The sequence below is a fragment of the Ambystoma mexicanum genome, chromosome 13 (genome assembly GCF_040938575.1).
Source record: "Ambystoma mexicanum isolate Mex_15411 chromosome 13, UKY_AmexF1_1, whole genome shotgun sequence".
Lineage (NCBI taxonomy): Eukaryota > Metazoa > Chordata > Amphibia > Caudata > Ambystomatidae > Ambystoma > Ambystoma mexicanum.
Window position 1 is genome coordinate 131,821,044 of NC_090938.1, and position 23,647 is coordinate 131,844,690.

Consider the following 23,647-nt stretch of genomic DNA (forward strand, 5'->3'; position numbering starts at 1 on the left):
CCATTGGTTCTCCCAAAGTTCCTTAGTATCACCAATGCTGTTCGATGGGGGGGACAGAGTCGGGGGTCAGAGGAGGCACACGCCCCTGGATCGGGGGCCTTACCCTCTGCACTTCGACGTCGATGTTCTCCGTAAGTTAGGCGTTGGAAGGGGTGCCCGTCGTGCGTTTGCTGATATGTCCAGGGTGCGGGTTCAGTAATGCGTATGGGTTACCCGGAGTGCGCTTTGGGGGTGTTTCCTTCTGCAAGGCGAAACATTTAGGGCGAGAGGGGTCCGAACCGCCGCTGCGTGATGATGCCGCCGTAGATGGGATGGGCGGGCCTACCGTTTCCCCGCTCAGCGCTGTTCTAGGGGCCTATCCTAGCCCGGTCCTGCTCTTCGGAAGCTCCGCCGACTCGACCGAGGCTGTCCCGCTCCTTTTGCGGCGCGGGACGTCGACCGGAGTGCGAATTCCGTGGTCAGAGTCCTAGGTCTTTCAGGCTTCCTTCGTTTGGCAGGCCTAGGGTCCGCTTCCGACTGTTGCGCAGTTCCTTGCGAGCGGGCCGCTGAGTCGTTATGTGTGATGTCTTTTTGATGGACGTATATCTCCGGTTTGCAGGGGTCGTTTTCGATCGGGTTTTCGACCAAACGGAGGGGGGGGGGCTCTCTGCTGGCAGCACACCGCTGTAGAATCTTGGGGGGGGTCGTCAAAGTGGGGGCTCAATCCTTCTTAGGGACCCAAAGTAGCGGAGCTCACGCAAAGTCAGACCACATCCGTGCGCCCCCTGGTGGCCAGGCCCGCAGTTCCCCTTTTTAATCAACCTGTATCTTTTTAATGTGCATGATTAACTAGGTGCAAATAAATACATTTTTTTTTCAGTTAAAGCATATTTTTACTCGGTTATAAAATACTCTCATTGGGAATTGGACTTACATTTTTACTCTCTAAAAAATCATTTTACTCCCAACTTTAAAAAATGAGTAAAATATTCCCACTTCCAAATCTTATCTGGAGCACTGATGTAAGCACTCTGTAATTCGATGAACATTCAGTTCTTTTTATCTGGTAAGTTTTGTGCACACGGTTGGTGTGCTTGCCTTCCAGAAAAAAGAAACCGTTTGCTTTACACATACACATGCATTCGAGGGGATTGGGTCCTCCGACGTATTCCATATCTATGACGGGTAATGTCCACAGCTGTGCTGCTTCGGAAAATCTTTGGCGTCTGCGTCCTGCGTCGATGACGTTGATGCGCCGTCCCCGAGAACCTCCACCGATGTGATTAGTAGGACGCAAGACGCCCATAGCCTCAGTTCCGTTTTTTCCGCAACGTGTTTGCTTCGTGAATCTTGGTACGCCTCGACTTGTTGGAGTTGCTGTTTTCTTTCTCGGTTCGTTGAACCTGTTCGGTTGGTGTGAAGACCTGTTCGTGGCGATGTCTTTCTCATCTTCGACCCCCCCCGTCCAGGCTTCAAGAACTGCGAGGACTGTGGGTCTAAGATGTCGGTCACAGACTCGCACGACGCCTGCCTCTGGTGCCTCGGGGAGGCCCACGATACGGACGACTGTGTCGACTGCCAGTCGCTCACTGCGAAGGCCTTGCGAGAACACAAGAAGAAACTGTCGGTAGGTCGGGTGTCTAGGCCCCGGAAGTCGAGGTCTGCGGGGCTTTCGACCGATGACTCGAGGGGTGACGCTCCGCATCGTCGTCGGAAGTCCGTTGGGTCTCCTTCCAGGAGTCGGTCTCGGCACTCCTCTTCCTCTAGGCATTCCAGGAAGCGCCGGCATAGGTCGCCTTCCCCGTCCTCTTCCGAGGACTCCGCCCGTCGGCGAGTCGCTTATCCCTCCATGTAAGCGACACCGGAGGAATGGGCTTCCTTCGGGAAGCAGATGCTAGCGATTCTGGAATCACAGGGCACCGGTCTGTCTGCGCCTTCGAGTGGGGTCGGTCGGCACCTGTCAAGAGACACCGCCCGTACGCCTTCGGGCTCGGGTGGTCGGCACGGCTCGCGGGAGAGGTCCCGCTCGGACAAGGGTAGCCGTTCTCGCCATGCCCGGTCCCGGTCCTCGACGCGCTCGAGACCGCGTGATCCTGTGCCGTCTTCGAAGACGACGTCGACGCCTGTGGCGCCGAGGTCGTCGATGATTTCTCTCGAGGTTCCGTCTTCGAGGGGGTCGTCAGTGCCCAGGTTGTCGAGACACGCTCAGAGCTCCGGCTTCGAGGACTGTGTCGACGCCGCAGATGCTGGAGGCGTTGCAGCTGACGTCGACGCCTTTTCTGCCGGCGCTGACTCGCTCGGCGCCCTCGACGCCTTACGAGGCGGTGGTGTCGGAGGGGCCCCGTGGCATGGGGTTTGCCCCTAAAAAGGCTATGGCTAAGGCCCGGCACTGCTTTGGTCTGCAGAGGTCTTCCTCTCCCTGCCTGGAGTACATTTCGGAGGGTGATAAAGGCTCTGATGGCGGCCTGGTTCCGGTTCCGGATGACCTTATCTCGGGCCATAGTCAGTTTGATGACCTGAGGCAGTCACTGCATGATGCCAGTGGACTGGACACCTCTCCGGAGGTGGAGTTTTGTCGGCCGGAGCCTGGCACTCATGCCGATTCGTCATATCGGCGCCTTATGTCTCGGGTTACCGAGTACTTGGGTTTGTCAGCTCCCCCAGGGGAGTTAGTTCAGGATGATCTCACGGACATCCCAGTTTTGCCTTTTCATATGGCTTTGCAGAGAAGGGTGGCGGCGGCTTGGACTGCTCCGGAGAGTCTCCCGGCAGTGGGCAAGTCTTTGTCGCGTAAATACCGTTCAGCCAGTAGCGACCCCTGCTACTTGTCTAGGCACCCCACCCTGGAGAGTTTGGTGGTGAAGGCGGCTACGGCCCCGGCAAAGCAGGCGTCGTATCCTACCATCCCTCCGGATAGGGACGACAAACGTTTTGACGGCTGGGCGAAGAAAGTGTTTTCTTTTAAGGGTATAGTGCTTCAGGCGGCCAACTCCATATGTGCCTTGTCTCGTTTCACACACACTCTGTGGAACTGTGTTGCATTAGCGGCTGATCATATTCCCGAAGGGGACGAACGGGATGGTTTCCTTGCTATGGTTCAGGATGGCAAGGATGCCATGTGTGAGGCCGTTCAGTCGGGTTTGGACCTGGCGGATTGTGTCAGCCGGTCCATGGCGGCGAGCACTGTAATGCGCAGGTTTGCGTGGTTGAGGAAGTCTGGGTTCGCTCCTGATGTGCAGTCCTGGCTCCTCAACGTGCCCTTTGACGGTGAACACCTTTTTGGCAGCAAGGCTGACGAGAGCCTTGAGAGGTTGCAGACCTCCAAAGCTGCAGCGAAGTCGTTGGGCGCTGCAGTTCGCCAACATCCGCCTTTTCGTCCTAGGGGACAGCAATGGAGGGGAGGTTCCTTTCGCTATTACTCGTCCTTCAGTAAAGCGAGAGGAGCTAGCAGTCAAAGAGGCCATCGTAAGAGTGCCAGAGGTGGAAACAAAGGTACTCGAGGTGCCAAGGCCGCTCGGGCAGTTGCCTCTTTGCCCTCAGGCAACGCCGCAGCCGCTACCACTCAGTCATGAGGCCAGGTCCCATGGTTCGCCGGTTGGAGGAAGGCTGGTGCAGCATCTTGTAGAGTGGCAAGCCATTACTTCGGATGTGTGGGTTCTGGAGATCATAACCCATGGCTACTGTCTTCCTTTCCGGCAGAGGTCTCACGACAATCCACCAGGGAACCTCTCTTTGAAGAGTCCGGATCCGCTCCTTGCGCAGGAAATTCAAGCCCTGCTGGAGAAAGGCGTCATAGAACTGGTGCCTGTAGCAGAGAGGAACAAGGGCTGGTATTCCCCTTATTTTTTGATTTCAAAGAAAGATGGGGGATTGAAACCCATCATGGACTTGCGCGGTTTGGACAAACTCCTCAGGAAGGACAAGTTCAAGATGGTGACTTTCTCAAGTCCTTCAGGCCCTTCAACTTCAGGACTGGTTGGTGTCTCTCGACCTCAAGGATGCTTACTTCCATGTGCCGATCCATCCCAAGCACAAGAAGTACCTGAGGTTCGCGACTTGCACTTTCAGTTTCAGGTCCTGCCGTTCGGATTGACCTCCGCCCGAGGGTTTTCACCAAGCTCATGGTGGTGGTGGCAGCGCATCTCAGGAAAGGGGGGGGGATTCAAGTCTACCCCTACCTGGACGATTGGTTGATCAGGGGGAGCTCTCCCGAGCAAGTCCTGGCTCATCTGTCGTCACCTGCCACTCCCTTCACAGGCTTGGCTTCTCCCTAAATTTAAAGAAGTCCCATTTGACGCCAACGCAGCGGCTCCAGTACATCGGAGCAGTGCTCGACACGTCCCTGGGGCAGTGTTTTCCTCCTCAGGTGAGGTCTCTTCACATTCAGCAGATGGTGCACAAGTTTCAGTTTGCCGTGCCAGAGGCTCATCTCCGGATGAGATCTTTGCAGTGGGCACTCAAGCTCCAGTGGTCTCAGTCCTCCGGCAGGCTGTCGGACCCTGTTCAGGTGCCGCCCTCGGTAGCCTGGGACCTTCTGTGGTGGGCCGTCGAGGGCAATCTGATGAAGGGTGCCCCATTTTGGCTGCCCTGGCCGGAGGTGACGATCGTGACGGACGCATCCCTCATGGGATGGGGAGCTCATGCCAACGAGTTGACAGTCAGCGGTCGTTGGTCTCTGGAGTCCAGACTCTATATCAATCTGTTGGAGCTGAGGGCCGTCAGGCTTGCCCTGAAGGCTTTTCTGCCGACTGTGCGCGGGAAGAGTGTCCCGATTCTGACAGACAACACTGTGGCCATGCACTACCTCAACAAAAAGAGGGGGGGGGCAGGGTCACTTCCACTGTGCAGGGAGGCGATGCAGCTCGAGTTCTGGGCTATCCAGCAGGACGTTTCGATCTTGGCAGTTCATCTGGCCGGAGACAACGAGACGGCGGACGCTCCGACCAGGCAGAGCATAATCTCTCACGAGTGGGAGCTGGCTCAGGAGATTCTCCTGGAGATCTTCGCCCTTTGGGGGACCCCTGAAGTGGATCTCTTCGCCTCCAGTGTCAACCGGAAGTGCGAAAGGTTTTGCTTGCGGGAATTTCCTCCAAAAGGAGCCTTAGGAGACGCATTCGTGGTGGAGTGGTCATTCCCACTGCTGTACGCATTTCCTCCAGTCCCCGTCATCCCGCAAGTGTTGCGGAGGTTACGGAGGTTCGGTTTCCGGATGAACCTCATTGCTCCGGCGTGGGCCCGGAGGACGTGGTACCCAGACCTTCTAGCCTTGTCCATCTGCCCTCCATGTCGTCTTCCCTACCGAGATGATCTGCTCTCACGGGAGGGGGGGGGGGGGGTCAGGTTCTCCATCCAGAGGTCAGATCCCTCAATCTTCACGCTTGGCTTCTGAAAGGTTGAGGTATAAGGATTGGGACCTCCCTGAAGACGTGATGGAGGTGTTGCTCTCGGCCAGGCGGCCTGCAACAAAGTCTCTGTACCGTTGCCGTTGGAGAAAGTTCTGCGACTGGTGCAGAGTTCAGAATGTGGATCCTTTTGAATGCGACATTCCCATGGTTTTGTCTTTTTTGCTTTCTTTGGCCCACAGGGGCTTGCAAGTGGGGAACATTAAAGGTTACCTGGCGGCGCTGTCCATATTTAAGTGCTCGTCTGAAGAGTGTTCCTATTTTAGGATTCCTTTAATTTCGCAGTTTTAGCGCTCACTAATGTGTTCCCTCTGTCACCTTTTTTGGTGCCAGGTTGGGATTTGAACCTTGTTCTGTTTCTTATTGGTGCTCCGATTGAGCCTTTAGATTATTGCACTTTGAGGCTGTTAACTCTGAAAACTGTTTTTAGTTGCGGTTACTTCCGCTCGCAGAGTGAGTGAGTTACAGGCACTTTCAGTTAAGCCACCCTTCACTGTGTTTCACAAGGACAGGGTTGTCCTTGGAGTTCGTCCTTCTTTTCTTCCGAAGGTGGTTTCGGAATTTCATTTGAGCCAGAAGGTTGTTCTTCCGGCGTTCTATCCTTCTCCACATCCTGGTAAGGAAGAGGAGAGGCTCCATAGGCTTGATCCTAGGAGAGCGTTGAGCTTTTATATCTCGCGCATGTCCCGGGTCAGAGTGGACGATCAACTTTCCATTGTTTACGCTGGGAAGCGTTTGGGACAAGCTGTGACGAAACAGACTGTCTTGTTGGATTATTTTAGCTATCTCCGAGTGTTACCGCTTGGCGGGTAAGGACCCTCCGGCTGGCTTGCGGGCCCATTCTACCAGAGGAGTGGCTGCGTCTACTGCCCTGCAGAGCGGAGTTCATATTCGTCACATCTGTGATGCAGCCACCTGGGCTTCAGTACATACTTTTGTACGTCACTATTCCCTCGATTCCATCAGAGGGCAAGATCTGGCCTTTGGCAAGGCAGATCTCTATTCCGCAATTAGATTGGGCATGCTAAATTTGTATTCTAAATTCTTTCCCACCTCCTTGCTTGGTACTGCTTTGGGAGTCTGTCAAGATAAGGAATACGTCGGAGGAACCAATCTCCTCGAACAAGTTACTTTCTTACCTTGTAACGTTCTTTCGATGGGATGGTCCGACGACTTATTCCATATCGCTCCCTCCCTGCCTTCCCCGCTGCAGAATTTCTTTTGTGATTGCAGCTTGCGTTTCCGCAAGGCCTTGTGTCTGACTGGCAGAAAACTGGTGGCACACGTTCTGGGGAAAAAACTATAACTGAGGCTATGGGCGTCGTCTGTCCTACTTATCACATCGGGTGACGTCGGCCGTCGGAGGAGGTCCTCGGGGACGGCGCATCAATGTCATCGACGCAGACGCCAAAGATTTTCCGAAGCAGCACAGCTGTGGACATTACCTTTCATAGATATGGAATACGTCGTCGGACCATCCCATCGGAAGAACATTACCAGGTAAGAAAGTAACTTGTTCTTCTTGGAGCAAGCGCAAGGAGTAGAAATAGCCCAGGGAACAGCTGCATTAGCATTAAACTGAGACCCCGACACTGTGTTCGCGTTTAGCCTGATGATTTAATGCCGGTCATGAAGCAATGGAACGGCAAGTGTATAAAGGCTTTTTGCTCTCAGAATACTGAGAGAAGCACAGACTAAGCCAGTTGCGTCGTCCGAGCCCCGCCTAGGTGTATTGAGAATAAAATATAACTGTGAAGCCTTTGAACTCTTCTGTGCTGGTGTCTCAGTCTGCTTGTTATGGGCACAGACTGGTAATATGAGAAGTATTGCCCAGAGTGTTTGCATTTTTTTAATGGTTACTTGCAAATGTGTCTAGGCATTGAGCACCTATGCATTCTCCAAGTGGGTGTACTTGGAAGCTTCTTCGTTTCAAGAGAAGTTGTTCCTTTTTCAAAGTCTTTCCCCTATCAGGTAAATGTTTTTAGGAGAGTGAATTCTAGATCTTAATGTTACTACTGGTAATTCCCCATGAAAATGGAGATCCTCTTTAAACGTGGATTTCTTGAGTTTTGTTAAGTGTGACATTCAGTTTATCCACCTCCACCACGCTTCCCCCTTGTCAATTTCAAGAAAAAAGGCTGGGCCTTATTTTGGACGTAATTGGTCTTTTATATGTTGTGGATTGTTTTTGATACAATCACCATGGCCCAGACCCTTAAGATTGCATAATTTGGGGTACACATTGTAAGTTACAAGCTACTAGCCAGGCATAAAGTCACTCACCCCTCAGTTGTCCACTTGCACACAGCACACCATGTGTTACTTGCCAAGAGTCAATGTTTCTAGCCAGTGGTGAGTGCAAATGTTGATGCCTGTTATGATCAGGATAGATATTGCATATTCCTGCTTGCGAAAGTGGATATGGCAGTCCAAAGAGCCTACATCAAAGGGGTGTGTCTCTGCACCAGATCGTAGACCTTAATCTGTGCTGCGAAAAGGGGCAGCTTCTAATGGAATTGTGGATCTGGTGCACCACCCAGTGATCTTGTGTGACGACAACAAAAGGTTTTCAAACCTTGTGCACATTGATGGTGGTGGCACTTATGATGCTCTGACAGAACTGAAAAGGGCTGTATTCTTCACAATTTTCTTTATTTTTTTTACTCTCATTTGGCCACAGAAATTGGTTCACTAGGTGCACAGAGTACCTGGAGATTATCTAGATGCCCAAGGTAATGCATCTCATCATTATGTAAATGTTCATTTTTGTAACTGTTAATGCCAGTCTGTTGCCCAGTTCCAAGCACTCCATTTCTTGCAGGGAACGATGCTGCTGCACTGGAATAACCTGTGATAGCTTACTCAGGATTGCACGTTATAAGTTATCCTTATGCAGGGGTAGTCAACCAGCCACACTAGAGGTTTTTGGCCTACAACCCTTCTCTTCCATGGATTATGGCAACTGGAGCTAAAGCTGTGTATCAAAACATCTGAAGGGGGGGTGACACGGGGCCACCTCTGTTCTAGGGAGAGAGCTGAAGCTACTATTTAACTGCTAGCCTGCATGTTATGCAATAAGGCTCTTGCCCTCTTTCCCTCCTTTCTGGTCGATGATCGCACAACCGGTATGGCCATGGTTTCACCGGATCCTCTTACTAGCAACAGGTATACAAAATCTAATTTTCGGTCAAGTTGTTACATGATGATGTACATGTATGTGAAGCAGACCCAAATGTGTGGTGTGGTCTTTTGTAACAATGGGAACTCCAGACCTCACTTTGCAACAAGGGAGCAGTAAAAGCATACACTTGGTCTCCAGGTACTGTGATGGGCGTCAGCAAATAACCCCTGCACCTTAGAATGGTTCCAGTGAGTTATTGGGAATTAAACTTAGATAGGTTTGGACTGAAATACAGTATCTCGTCAAGTATAGGGTCTGTAACCCTGGTTAGAGCTAATGCTTGGTAACCCCCTACTGTCTGTCTTCTTGGTCGAAGGCTTTGATGGTTCCTTGTTCTGCCGGCTAGTGGACTCCCTAGAGGCCTTCTAACTGCCCCCCCTAACCTTGCTTAGTTTTTTGTAGGGAGTTATGCAATAGGTTTGTGCACTCGGCCTGTTGGAGTCACGCACAGTCTCCCTTGCCTCTCCTATTCCTCTTTAATGTTCTGTCCTCCAATCTGCCACTCCTCCTTCCTTCCTCCACCCTTGGATATTAACATACTTCCTCCTGTTAACTTTCTTTCCTTCTCAGCTCCTCCTTCCTACTACTGTTTCCTTCTAACCCGCTTGCTACTGGTATCTATGACGGTAGCTTCTTTTCACCTCTACTATGACTTATCCTCACTACTAATTCTTCACTATTACTACTTATCCCTTCTACCACCTCTCTGCTTCTACCACTTTACTACCTCTACTACTTCCCCTTTTGCATCTTCCACTACCTCTTACCGCTACTACCACCTTCACTACATCCTCTACTCTTAGCACAGCTCTCTACTGTCACTTCTGACTTTTTACCTCTGCTACCATCTCCTGCTGCTACTACCATTTCTCCTCTACTACTACCACCCCAATCCTCACTTTCACTAATTTGAGCTCTCCTCTCTCTCGCGCACATCCACTCTGCAGTATTCGTCTCTCTAACCACCTCAACACTCCTTCTCTCCATCCTCCTGCTGGCCTCTTCGCCCTCTGCCGCACCCTTCTAACCTACACTAACTTCATCCTGTTTCTTCCTTAAATAATCCTCCTCACATGACTGGCTGCTGGCCCTGGGCCTCCACTTCCTTTATAGGGATGTGTGTTTTAGAAGGCTGGAAACTTCCTTATGCTCCACCCCTTCTCTATGCTGGTTTGCTGCAGGCTCCTCAAAAGATTCTCTACAATTTACGAAAGTCTGTGGTGGGATAGAGAGATTTTCCTCCTTGTGTGTGGGCTTTGGCTGGTCTCTGCTGTAGCTGCACGTATTACCTGTGGTGATGTTGCTACTTGCCCCCCTCTCTTCTTCAATGATTGCCTGCCACTGCTCCTGTGACTTCCCTCCTTCCCTCAGCAGAGGTCACTGGATAATTGATTCATGGTCACATCTGCTTCACTCCTACAGCACCAGTGAAAGCTGTACACCAATTGCTCTAACGTCGATTGAAAGGTATCCACTTACTTGAAGTGTCAGTAACAGCCCATGTTTATAGTACTGGTACATCAACACATTTCACCCAAAGGTAGGGCTAGACCACACAACTCCGCCGAACTCTTTAAAATCTGCAAGGAGCTGGCCAATCCTGCTGCAGTCTCTACATCTCCTGTCCCATTCCATTCCCTCTGCACAGCCCTGACTTCTCATTTCATCTCTAACTCAGGACATCCTGTCCCCTCTTCCTCTCCTCCTCCTCCCTCTACTCACTGCTCTTCCTCTGGCCCTTCTGCCACCCCTCCTCCCTCCCTCCCGCTCTGCCTTTCCCCTGTTCTCCCCAGACGAGGTTTCTAGACAAATCCGGTTATGAAAGTGTCATCAAAACTGGTTCACCCCATGTCCCCCAAAACCATCAAGGACCACATTGACACCCTGGCCCCTGTTCTGGCTGACTTCTGCAACCACTCCTTTGCCACTGGCGTCTTCCCTCCCCCGCCCCGGAGCACTCCCTTTTGCATCCTCTTCTTAAGAAACCCTCTGTCGACCCTTCCTGGCCGGCTAACTATTGCCCAATCTACATCACTCCTTTCCTGGGCAAACTCCTGGAAAAGCTGGCCATCTCCCAATCTTCACACTGAATCTTTTGGTTGTCTCCATGACCATCAGTCTGCCTTCAGAGCTGCCAGAAGCACGGAAACTGCTCTCATGAACATCTGTGAAGACCTACTCTCCAACCTTGATTCCAACACCCCGTGTCCTCATCTTACTTGATCTCTCTTCTGCCTTTGACACGGTCAACCATGCCATCCTGCTCAACCGTCTGATAACCTGGGTATCACCAATCAGGCCCTGGCCTGGCCACCGTCTTTCCTCTTCGATCGACCCTCCCAGGTCCAACTTGGGTCCTTCCCCTCCTCTATCTCTACCTCTGGTGTTCCCCAGAGATATAACCTCTCCCCCTGGCTGTTCAAGCAATACCTTGCACTTCTTGTCCCCCCCCCCCCCTGCATTGCGGCTCTCTGCCCCAACTTTCAGTGCTATGCGAATGACACGCCACTTTTTTTTTTCTTTTTTTTTTCAGACTCACTTCCGCCACTTCTCTTCTCCCCGATTGTCTGCTAGCCAGGAGTGGTGTGCCGCCAATGATCTCTGCCTTAATGCCAGTAAGACTGAGATTCTCCTCATCGGCAGACCTGCTCCTTCCTTTCCTGTCACTCTCTGGCTGGCCTCTCTTGGCCCTCTTCTTGCTCCCACCTGGGAGGCTAAAAACCTCGGTCATCTTCGACTCCACACTTTCCTTTTCTCCTCACATCTGATGTCTCTAAGAAGTCTAACTACCAACTTGGAGGTATTCTTCCTTTCTTCTCCTTCCCCCAGAAGCTCACTGTCTCTAGAGCTCTGGTTCTCTCTAGGCTGGACTACTGCAACAGGCTTTCTAAATCTGCCTGCCTCTACTCTCCACGCTCTGCAACTCATCCAAAACAGGACTGTGAGACTTGTCCTTGGCCTCAAGCCCAGGGATAGTATCTCTCCAGGACTGAAATCTCTGCACTGGCACCGAGGATGTAGTTCAAAACGCTCTGCTTTGTCCACCAAGCCTTCTGGGGCCTCAAAACCTTCAACTTTCTTCCTAAATATCTTCTTTATGATATCTTCTATCTTTGCTCATCTGCTTCCAACTCGCTCAGGGTCAGTCGCTTCTCCAAGCAACGAGTTGGTGGTTCATCTTTCTTCTGCTCAGGCCTCCCTCTGGAACAGCCTCCCTTCCTCTCCGAAACTTGAGAACCATCTCTGGTTGCGGATGCACCTCGGGACCTCCCTCTTTGCTTCTGCTTTCTCTCCTCCTCTCCCCTGCTGATCTCCTGGCTGAAACTGAAACCTAAAACTGTTACCTGGCTACCCTCTGATCTTGGGCCCAGTTCCCCTCCCTGCCAGTTGCACACCTTTACCGCCCCCCCCCCCCTAGTTTTAGCTCCTCTGCATCATATGTTAATTTCGAGCCCTGCTTTGGTAGTTTAACATTAGTTATGTGAATCATCCGCTTGCGTTATGTACCTACATTCACAACGCAGTAGCCATAGACACCTGAATGAGCATTGACTATGTAATACGTGGCCAATCTCGCCCTCCTGGGAGTGGAGGGGCGGCAGGCGAAGGATGCTTTCTCAACCATGCATATTCATCTTTGACTCTTAAACTGTCTCGCAAACTCAAACGGAAACCTTGTGTTGTATCCATACTCTTGCAGCTTGTACTGTTTTTAGTTGCATACGCCCCATCCAAATTGCTTGTTTGGTACAGTAAGAGAAGCACTGAAAATGTGTAAAAATGTAAATGTCAAGTTGACAACCACTAGCCGGATACATCTCGTGGGCGCCCAATGCTCCACATCCATATAACGCACCACTTATTACTTCCCAAGAGTCAATCATCCCTGGCGAGTGCAAATATTAAGACGTTGAACTTTTTTCTTGCAGGTTTTTTTGGCATACATGAAGCGTTTATTTTAGACTGCACGTTTTATAATACCAAGATTAAATGGAGTGTAAACCTAATCCGCCAATATCGATACTTCAAAAATGGGAATTCTCTGGCCCTTTCACTAGATGGCAGACTGTGGGAAGCATGTGCATTCAAAATAATGTAAGCCACAAGGATCATGCATGTTAGGCAGCATTCTCATTTCTGTGCTAATGCCCTTCAACCTTGGAGACCCCCAAGCTCCTGCTGGACTTCAGGACTTTTTCATCCCTGGAGTGAGTGAGACCTTTTGCTCACTCATGTGTTTTGACCTGATTTGGAAAATGTTTGCACTGTTTTGGGAGTCTGTCAAACTCCATAGGCATCAACTTTTTGTATGGTGACACATGGCACCTTCACAGATAAATCCTTTAGATTTCTCATACGATTGAAGCATCTTTTCTTGTGTGAACTACTGTTCCCAAGAATAGTAAAGAGAAATCTTATGTGGAGTGCTGGAGGGGGTTACCTAGTAGCCCCTTATCCTACATTTGCATGTAACATTTGGTACTTTAAATGGCTGGTGGCAGTGGTTTAATTTTCCTACTTTCTCAGCTTCAGTATAGCACCCACGGGTGACCATTTTTTCAAAATGGCTCGGTAGTCTTTGTTCGCCATTTTCTGTTTGGGAGGTTTTTCTTGGGTTTTATTCGGCGTGCCAAGCAAGGTGTGAGCCCTTTGTTTTGTACTGAAACCCACCTCTGGCTCCAGTGTCTGGAAGGGCAGGAAGTGAGGGAGGTTCCCAAAACTCTGCTTTCCTTTGTCTCTAGGAGTGCATGAATTCAACCGGTCCTGATGGGCTGCTGTCTGAGTGACAGCCTAGGCTGTGCATGAATGTGAGAAACCTGCTAAAAAGGCGAGGGTTTTGGGGCTAGAGGCATAGTCTACCACTGGAAGGAACATCCAACGAAGAAACAGTGAGCGAAGCCTGCTCCAACCTCCTGGACCTTTGACTTGCCCTGGGAAGCCCTGCTGCTGTGCTGAAACTCCTTTTTCTGATTGACAAGAGAAGTTCCGGAAGGGACGACTTCTTCCCTTTTTAGTGGGACCAACTAACCCCGAGACGAACTCCACTTGACCATCTTCCCCGACTGGCTGTACTTTGCTACTGCAGGAACCGAGTGCCAGGTTTTGAGAAATTCGTAGTTTAGTACAATGTCTGCAATCCGGCCAGAAGCTCCAGGAGTCTCCTAAGGACCCTCCAGAAGCAGGACGACCATATCTAGAGTCCCCTCACCAGAGTGGAGGACTCAAGGAGTGAAGGAAGCCCAAACCGTATTTAAGATCCATGGTGGTGCTGTTTTCCTCACGCTAAAACTGCGACATTCTGCTGATCTGAAAAGAGCCAGTAACTGCTGATACCTCCAAATTGCTGCCACAGGACTCCTCCAGACGTCCTCCCTCTTGTCCCCACAAATGAGGCTTAGGAACCCAGGATCTGCATCGCTGCAACAGGACAGAATCCGGCTGGACCGCTGTTATTCAAACTAGAAGTACTGTTCAGACTTGGGGTACTTAGCTCAGTGTCTTTTAGCTTTGCTCTTCTCAGTTGCTACTTTTGTTAGTTGATTTCAGCTCTGGTCTCCACTAACAGCGTGACCCTACAGTGATTTTTTTTTTTCTACAAAACTCTAACTTTGTGCAAGACTTTTATTAACTACGAAGTGCCTCTGTTCCATTGACTGTGCTCCAATTGACATTGGCTGTCTGGGCTCCCTGCCGACTGTTCCAGTCCATTGACTTTGATAAGTTCTGTCCCTCAGAGGTGATGAGACTGTTATTGCTGGGAAAGGTATTGTCTATACTTCATTGGAAGATTTAAGTATACCTGCATGCCCTGAGAACCTGTTTAACCTTTTTTCTCCCTTTTAACCTTTCCTTTCTGCAACCTCAATCTGCAACTTGTACTAGTGGTATATAAATGCCATTACTGTCCTTGTGAATGAAGTCTGGATTTAGCAAGTGTGTAAAAAGCATCTCTCAAGAGAATCTACTAAGCTTATGCTGATTCTGGAAAAGTATTGTAAAGTAAATTTGATACAAATCATGCCCTTTTTAAACAATGCTTATTTAAAAATGGATGGATCAATAACTGAAACCTTTAGTATAAGTGTTGGCTATTTGTATTTGTGAATTTCATTGCTACAGCTCTATAGCTCACATTTACCCCTCTTGAGATAGGCCTGGCTGCTCAGTCACACTACCAACTTGTGTAGTACAGCCCTATAACAAAAGGTAGGTTACCTCATGCCAAAGTAGACCAGTGTTGTGTAGTCTGTTACACTACATAAATTCTTGCCTAACAGTGCCCCTACTAGATTTTGTTTTTCATATGCGTGGAAGTTGATAGTTTGTGCTTGGAATGAGAGTCCAACTGCGTGTACATTCTGGAGCTTGGATTTAGTTCATATTTTAGTGTTGGGCTTAGTGAACCCAATATTCCCTGTAACTATTTCCGTGTCAATCCCCATCGCTACACATTTAAAAAAAAAAAAAACAGAAGACCCTTAACAAGAACAAAAATGAAGAAGCAAGACCGTAATACACGTTCAGCGTCTCCAAAGTAATTAACATGTACTGTATAGTAGGACTACAAGAAAGTGTCACTGGCTGCTGTTTCATTACATGGGTAACTGGTGGTGACCTGACCACGACCCGGAACATTTATGCGTCAGTAGCGGGGCATTTAAAGATCGTTATTAAACTAATGGGTGGAGGGGCATAAAGCCTCTTCCAAGTTGAAGGGGACACTTCAGCAGGCGGCTCCAACCCTGTGAACAAGGACACATGTCTGCTTCCGAGGGCAGGTCCCTGACCGTCAGTCCTGTTTTAGCTAGTTTTGCCATGCCAAAAGAGCAATATTTATTGCAGACCACCCCTACCAGGGTACCAGTAGAAACCCCAGACGTATGTGCACAGGGCTTTAAGTGGGGTAAGAAATCGAGGAGGGGGGGGGCCTCATTTGGGGGCGTGGCTTGTGGGGGGGCGTGGCCTAAAAGTACGCAAATCGTAGGGTATACACACAAATATAAATGTTATATATTTGTGTGCGTACCTTACTATGGTTTGTGTACTATGCAAGCCATCTTTTCTAAACATAGAAATAAATTTCTACGTTTAGTAAAGATGGCTTGCATAGTACACAAGCCATAGTAAGGTACGCACACAAATATATAACATTTATATATATTTGTGTGCATACCCTATGGTTTGACTCGTTTTCCGGCCATCTTTTTTAAACATTTCGGGTTTATAAAAGATGGCTTTGAAAGTACACAATTCAAGCCATCTTTTATAAACCTCGAAATATGTCGAGGAATCCCCAGGTTCGCGAGGGTTAAAGACGCCTCGGCGACCTGGGGAAACAAAGGGACAGTAAGTCAGTAACTGCCTCTGATGACCTCTCGCGCGCAGTTACTATGACTGACGGAAGTGGCAGCCAGTCACAGCTTCGCTGTGGCTGGCTCTGTCAGCTTGCCTGACTTCATTGCTGGTGCATCTCCCGTCGCGGCCGATAATGCACCCCGCGATTCCCGCCAATATTGCTGTAGGACGGGGCCCCGGCTCGGTCCCACTTTTTGGAGACCCCGGCAGGCCCCGGCCCACTTTAAGCACTGTATGTGCAGCATTCTCACCAGAGGAACTCCCAACATGCTCGGCAAAGATCCTTAAGGGTTTCACCCCTGCCTGGGCCCTTTGCTTGCTCATGGGGCCCCGTGAAAAGCAACAAGCCCCTCGGCTGCCTTCGATGCTCTGGTGCAGCTTGCATCCCTGTAGCTGGCTTGGGGGCAGTCGGGCACGGCCTGGGAGACAGGAGTTTGAACTTCTCTATGAGAAACTGGCCAACATTAAGCAAGCAATGCCATGTTGCCGGAAAGCAAATGGGCTGCGAGCGTCGTCCCCGCAATCTCGCTCTGGGGCCCTCCTGCAATGCAGTATTGCCGTCTGCGATTGGGAGACCATTCTTAGGGCTGCCTGTGCAAACCCTTCTTGCGCGTGTTTCTCCTCCTCAGCCCCGGCTCCCCATGTTGTTTCCCCCTCCTCTGCCTTTCCCCTTCTTAAGCCCTGTCCTCTGCTTTTCATTTCCTGTCTGCCTGCCTCACTCGCTCTCTCCGTCTCCCTCCCCTCTCAGCCTGATTTGGTCCAGGAAGTGAGCGATGCCTGCAGTGTGCGCGCACCTTGGCTCCCCGCGCGGTTGGATCGTCTTTAATGGCTCTCTCCAGGGTCGAGGCTCTGTCTCTGAGTGCATCTCTTCCAATGGGGATCCGTGCTTCCTGCAGGTAGGTACCCCTTCTTTGCGGCGCGCTTCTGGGGCGGCGGGGCGATTGCAGTACCTTTTTCTGGAAGACTGGTGCCCTGCCAGCTGATGCGGGTTTATGCCCGCAGCCTGTCTGTGCCCATCGTAGAGCTCCCGGTAATCGCGCAGAACATGCTTGTTTGCCTAATCCTGCCTGGTGATTGCACGCAGAGACAGCCATCGGATCCAATTATCCGCACTCGGGTCGGGAAGGTGGTGTCAGGCGCTGCTCCTGGCACCTGCACGAGCTCTTGGCGTTCTAATGGGTGGCTGGCAGATTCCTCTGGTCGATGCCGGTGTTAGCAGGTTCTGTGGCTAACACACCCTTACTGCTATGTGCAACTGGGGCGCAGGCTGTGTGGGTGCCAGACCTGCCATTGGACGGACAGATGTCCAAAACCGTAGCTGAAAACAGTTCTCGAGTAATTGGGGCCATATAACTGTTGTCTGGGTTACACATCTGTCCGTGTTCTTTCATAGTCCGCCCCTGACAGCTCTGTTTATGGTCCCAGTGCGTTTACGGTGATGGCTGTCAGGCGACGTTGCAGAGCAAAACGAATTTCATCGGTGTTTGCTCGCTCTAAAATTCGACAGCACGGATGGACGCAGCCGAGGGTGCAGGCGGTCACCAGTGCGACCACAACCTGCAGACTGCTGCGCTTGCACGACTTCCCCACTACCGCCAGATAGTGTAACGATTTGAACTGATTTTGCCCATCCCGTTAATCGCATAGGATCATCTCCAGCAAGGCTTGGTTTAAATAGTTTTTGTCATGGAGAAAAGGGTGGCGGAGCAGAATAATATTTGATAGTGAGTGGTGGAAAATGGTTACGCTGCTAGGGAACACTCCGTTCTAGCTCGCTTTTATAGAGACGTGTGGCCCAGTTCATAAGCACGTTTTATTCCAGGTACATGGTGGGAGAGCGTAGTGAGCGTGCCCGTGGTGGGAACCATGTTGCAAGGTTGATTGGCTCATCTAAGTTTGAGAGACTTGTTGCAGATCTTTGCTTTAGAAAGACAAGGAAGGTCTCACGCTCTGACTTGCAGCCATTCCCTCCATAAAAGGCTCCGCTGGCACCCCATCTCATCTCTACACTGGCGAGAGACATCTGATTGAAAGCTAGGCAACTAAACTACGGTGGTGGAGCGTCTCCTGCCGCGTGGCTTCCGAATCGACAGGCCGTCTCTGATAAACGCATGAAAAATGGGTCACACCCAGACTGGTGGAATGAAGGGGGCATGCATCTCTGCTCTGTAGGATACAAAGGGCTATTCAATCATGATCCATTTTGCATGATTCTCTGTTATTTTTGTTTTCTAACTCATTGGAGCTAGTGCCGTTGCCGGCTTTACCTCTCAGTTAGGGGTGGTTTATCAACCTCGTCTTTTATCTGAGTTTAACCATCTACTTCCTGAAATGGATGCCAATCTCCTCGGACTGCTAGGAAGCACTCAACTAGGAGGCAGTATACGTGCAGAGTTTGGAAAGACTAATCTCGTATTTGGGCCTTAGCCACGGGAGTCAATACTTGACATGATTAACACTGTCTAGCATTTATTTTAATTTGCGATTTGAAGCTGGTGATCTGGAACGCTTGTTTTTCCTCATTGTGAGGCTTACTGGATTTCTTAATGGCAGGTAGTTCTTGGAATATATCCTTGGTTTCTCAAGGTCCTAGCAAATGTCCATATCCAACAAGATCTTTCTTTTCCCATCCCTCCAATGTTGAGGAGAGTACATGAAATGGCTTATTCACTTTGCTCCCTAATTTGTTGGGCTTATTTTGCCTATGCCACAATCTAATTGTGTGGATTGGCACGGATTGTCTACCACCTGATCTGCTAGCAACCTCCCGGTTGCATCTTAGAAGTCCCTCCTGCATAAATACCCTCCCAGGGAAAAGGCTAATGTGCATGCCTCCAAGTAGGTTAAGTTCTGCAGCACCAACGAAGGACACTGCTTCTGGGCAAGCTTTCTGGAAAAGATCACTTAAAATGGGTCTATATTCGCGCTTTGCTTAATCACCCTGCTATCTAGATTCATATGCATTAAAATCACTGGTTTCTGTATGTACCAGTGAGCACAGATATCTCGCCAGAAAGCCACTGATGCATGGTTAGGACTGCCTCAAGAACTCTTCCTCTGTTCCCCAGATGTCTTTATTGATTTAGTTTGAAGGTAGATAAATCCTGAGGTGCATATAGTTGGTGTTTAAAGAAATGTGCCAAATCATTAGCTGCTAATTCCTGAAAGGTTCCCTATTGAAATCTTGTTTCACTTTGCAAAGAATGCTCTGGAAGGCTATGCATTAGTGTGAACACTATTAAAGAGGAGCATGTCTTAAGGGAAGTATTGATCACTATAGTGAGGACATTTTTGTTCTCACAATACCGATTAAAGTGCAGATGTTAACGATTCATTCTACTGTTGCAAATGCATCCGTTTCTGTGCTGTGCTTTCCCCCGTTCATGACACTTGGACTGAGGTCTATTTTGCTTTGATAACAAAGAGCCTGTGACTTGCTTTGAGTCGGAATTGGCTTTATTAGATGAAATGCCAATCTTTTAAATAAACCGATTTATTCCGTACTGAGAAGATTAGGTTCTGTTAAATAGAGGAATATTTGTTACTGCTGCTTTACTTTCGGGATGTATTTGTTGACTGTGGGTTTCATATCCTTGACCAAGTTTATTGATTGGGGCGGCTAGGTGTGACATACAGAGCTTTTGAGTGACCGCTTTCTCATGTCATAGTTACACCTGTCCCCGCTTAACTTGGAAACTTGGGTGAAGTAATGCTGCTCCCAGTCTTCTCGAGCAGCCAGTGTAAGCTTCCTGGGTGACCGCTAAGCAAGCTGATCTTCAGCCCAGGCCTACGTGCCCTAGAAATCGCATGAGGCTTGCACCTTTTTGATTGTTGCCATAAAGAGCATTTAGTGAATGTTCATCTGTGTACCTTTATGAATGGCCAGAAAAAGAATGTATGTTAATTGCTAAGACACATTACATAAGGGATTTTACTTTTCTGGAGCGTTTATCATCCAGTAGTTCTGTGGGTGGATCCAAACCTAAAGGGGTAGCCAGTGAAAAGAGAATATCCATTTTGACATCTGCAAATCTTCCCAATAACAAATCCAGAATATCCCGCTCTTTCATACCTGGTTGCATTTGTTTCTACTTATCGTGACTTTGAGCACATTGCAGTGCTGAAAATTGCTTATGAGAAAGTGTCCTGTAAGACTGGCATCTGTCTTAAACCCTCTTGCATTTGCCTCCTTGTAGGGATGGACGATATGGATCAAAAGGCATATCTCTGTTTTTGGGCTGAATAGCAATATACGATATACATCTCCATTGTTTGTGGGTTAAATGCTCAGTTGTAAGCCAACTACATGCAAGATGCCAACAGTACGAATGCTGAACAGTGAATGCAAAACACAACTCTGACATTAATTGTCAGTTAACCTCATCCTAAAATTGCAATGGATTCAAAAGGACAACTCAGCAATAATGGCAATACTAAAAATGTTTTTTTTGATGTTAACCATATTGTCTATAATCCTATATTGCTTTTGAAAATATATCGATATATCTCAAACTCGATACAAAGCCCTACCTTCTTGCTTTCTGCTTGTTCACCCATGAATGCGAAAGCTCTTAAAGATGCACTTTGCATATTCATGGGTCAGTGTTTCGGTATGTGCAATATGCATTGTTGGGTTTTATACCACGCCTCCTTGCCAGTTTTCATAGTCTTTTGTCTCTGGCGGATGCGAACGAGGAGGGCGATTGTAGTGCTTGGAATCGTTAATGGGGAATGAGGGGTGAGTGCAATGTCGTTTCTCTTGTGTTTATGCAGGCACTTTGGAAGTACAGGTACTGCGAGTCTGTTTCTAGGTGGTTTGTGTCGAGAGCTTGAGGTATCGCTGGGAGCCTTGTGTACCTGCAATGCAAGGATGTTAAATGTGACTGTGGTTGCTTTTGTGAGGTGTAACGTTTTGATTCTGTTGGGAGGGGTATACAATTGCGATGCGTGGGTGGCTTAGTTGGTATGCATATTGTGTCGGAAGATAGAATTTGAGCTGGTTAGTGTTGGGAGTTATCAGTAGAGGTCTTGCTTGGCATTTGGGACATTCATCAGATGTTGATGTGCCAGTGTCCCAGGTAGTATTGCAACTCTGGTGTAATTCTGAGAAGTCCTGATGCACCAGGGAATGGGCTGATGTTTTTCAGGCCTTGCGAAATCTACTTGCCCATTAGCGTAATAGAGTAGTTCACTTAATGTTGATTTCAGACCTTGTCCATAAAACATATAAAAACATTAGATAAAATCACAAAAACATGCACATAAAGTCAGTAGCGTAGTAGGTCCAGTTTGCTTGGTACTAGACCTTGCTGGTGAGTACAATGACATTCTGGGATGTTTAAAACTTCTATTTGTTTGCAGTAAATGTCAAATGTTTCACTGCGTGGCTGACCTGTGCATGGCAGCAGTGCGCCAAACATGAAGTGGGCCTATCTGATCGGCACCATTTTACTTAAAGTGCTGGTAAAATGTTTACCAGAGACAAATGCACTCGACTCATGGTGACTGGTCAGAGGTGACAGAGTATGTAAACTAAGTTTCTTGACCTGCCAGTCCAGTGGGATTTTCAATAATTTGCCAGGTCTGTAGTAGACTACATGCAGCTCTTGCTTAAACACTTTGGGAAGAGGCTGCAGTGTAGGGAGTTGAAAGGTCAGTGTGATCGCTCCACTGGAGAATCTCCAGAGGCAAACATAGCAACATTGTAGTGGAGCAGCTGGGAATACAACTGCACCAGGCAAACTTGCATGGGATCCTTGAAAGTGGCTATACATTGGCAACACATGATAGCAGTGTAGTCTAAAGTAAATACGATAGTGAGGGCAAAAACTATCAAGGCACATTTACTTAGTTTAATGAAGGCATACAGAGTACAGGAAAATCATAGCAAAGAGTGAAAAGGCCTTCTGAGGAAAAACACTTGGTATTGGGGCAGGGTTAGACTAGGGCCTGGCTTGTTAACTTACGCCAAATTACTAACGATTATGAGAGACTTTAACATCTTGGCTCAGTTGAGATTAAAATCCTAAGTGCCCATTTCACGATCCTTCATATGTTCGGCAGGCTAAGAACCTCTTCACACTAACTAACTTGTTCAAGTGACATGCTCAGTGGGCCTTGCTGGGACTTAATCCGTCAGGGCAATTGCTTGCCTTTGTAAGGCGATCAGGTAATTTGGTCTGCATCCCTAGTAGTTTCTTTTCCTCCTAAGTGTACCCAGGTGTCGCAACAGCCCTCCTCGATCGTCTGCACAGATATGTCTCCTGGTGTTTTAGCTGTGCCATAACGTTCCTGTCAGAATGATTCTGAAACCCTGCCAGAGTCTAACAGTGAGGTTCAAAGGTTCAGCAGCTTGAAAGATGAAGGGTGAATGCGGATGCCGCAAAGTGCCCATTGAAGCATGGTCTAACCTCTCTTAGCCTAAGGAGGCTGTCACAGCTGCAGGAAGGTTAAGTAGCAAACAACTCTGAATAATGGGGGGAGGGGTTTGTTTGGGCAAGCCCACATTTGTCTCCTATATCTCCGACCATAAAATGGGTCTCTCTCCAAAATGGGAAAGCTCTGCAGAAGAGCTAGATAATCTGAGCACAAGGCCTTCGAATTGTAGATGACATCACAAAAGTAGGGACTTCTTGACCTAGAGACTGGAGGCTGCCCATATTTGATGTAGGCATTCCATGGTTTAGGTCTTCTTAATCTCTTGCGCTCAAATTAAGACTGAAGTCATGGCAGGAGAATAGTGAACATGTTACCAGGAGCAGGGTGCATCTTCCCTTGGACTAGGGATTCCTGTTATACTAAAGAATCATGTGATCTCTAGCATTGGGGCAATAGTTACTTAATTTTTAGGGGGCTCTCTGGACTTATCTGCACAAGGCATGAACAGTCTGATACATTCAATACCATCGGCTCAGGCACCAGTGGAATTTATAATGGAATTACTTTCACTATTGCTCACCAAAAATGTCTTTAAATATAAAGATCAGTTCTTTGAACAAACCCAAGGCACGGCCATGGGGGCAGCATTTGCTCCAAGTCTAGCTATCGTATTTATGGCAGCCATTGAAGATAAATTCATTTTCTCAGATTTTAATCCATACCGTCAATACATTGACAGCTGGCGGAGGTATAGCAATGATATTATTTTCATTTGGCACAGCACTGCAGGCAACCTAAATGCCTTCCTCACATGGCTCAACCAACGCCATAACACTATTAAATTCACAATCACTATGAGCAACACTCAGATGTCCTTCCTGGATATACTGATCCCAACACCAGGCTAATAAACTCATCTGTTCACTATTTACAAAACCGACAGATCGGAATACTTTGTTGCATTTCAACAGCTTCCACCCCTTGTAATCAAAAAGAAAGCCTGCCATACTCTGTTTATGAGGCTCAGGAGGAATTGTACATTACTGACTATGACCATCATGCCCAGAATTTGACCACCAAATTCCAACAACTGGGCTACCAGAAAAAGCTAATTTCAGATTCATATAAACGAGCTAGGTTTACCCACAGGGAAACCCTCCTTGAACCCAACAATCAGTTATCACAAGATAAGCTAGTTTGTGCCCTGACATGCAGTCCACACACTTTTATGATTAAAAAAACTATTAAGAAGTATTGGTCGATGGCATAACTTTTGCTACCTGAAGAACCACTACCACTTTTTGCAATGAAAAGGCAAAAAAAAAATTGATGGACCAACTGGTCCATGCTG

General features: G+C 48.6%; 1 protein-coding gene across 4 annotated transcripts in view; it reads left to right on the forward strand.

Annotated features, from left to right (window-relative positions):
* Window positions 1-23,647, forward strand: part of SRPK1 (SRSF protein kinase 1) — a 936,001-nt gene that overhangs the window by 106,094 nt on the left and 806,260 nt on the right. For 2 of the 4 annotated variants that reach the window (XM_069633438.1, XM_069633439.1), the window contains exon 1: window positions 16,660-16,814. The exons of the other annotated variants lie outside the window; for them this stretch is intronic. In XM_069633438.1, coding sequence (XP_069489539.1) covers window positions 16,744-16,814 — 71 coding nt within the window. In that variant the 5' untranslated portion in view covers window positions 16,660-16,743. Of the gene's footprint in view, window positions 1-16,659; window positions 16,815-23,647 lie in introns of those variants that run through there. 4 annotated transcript variants of the gene reach the window in all.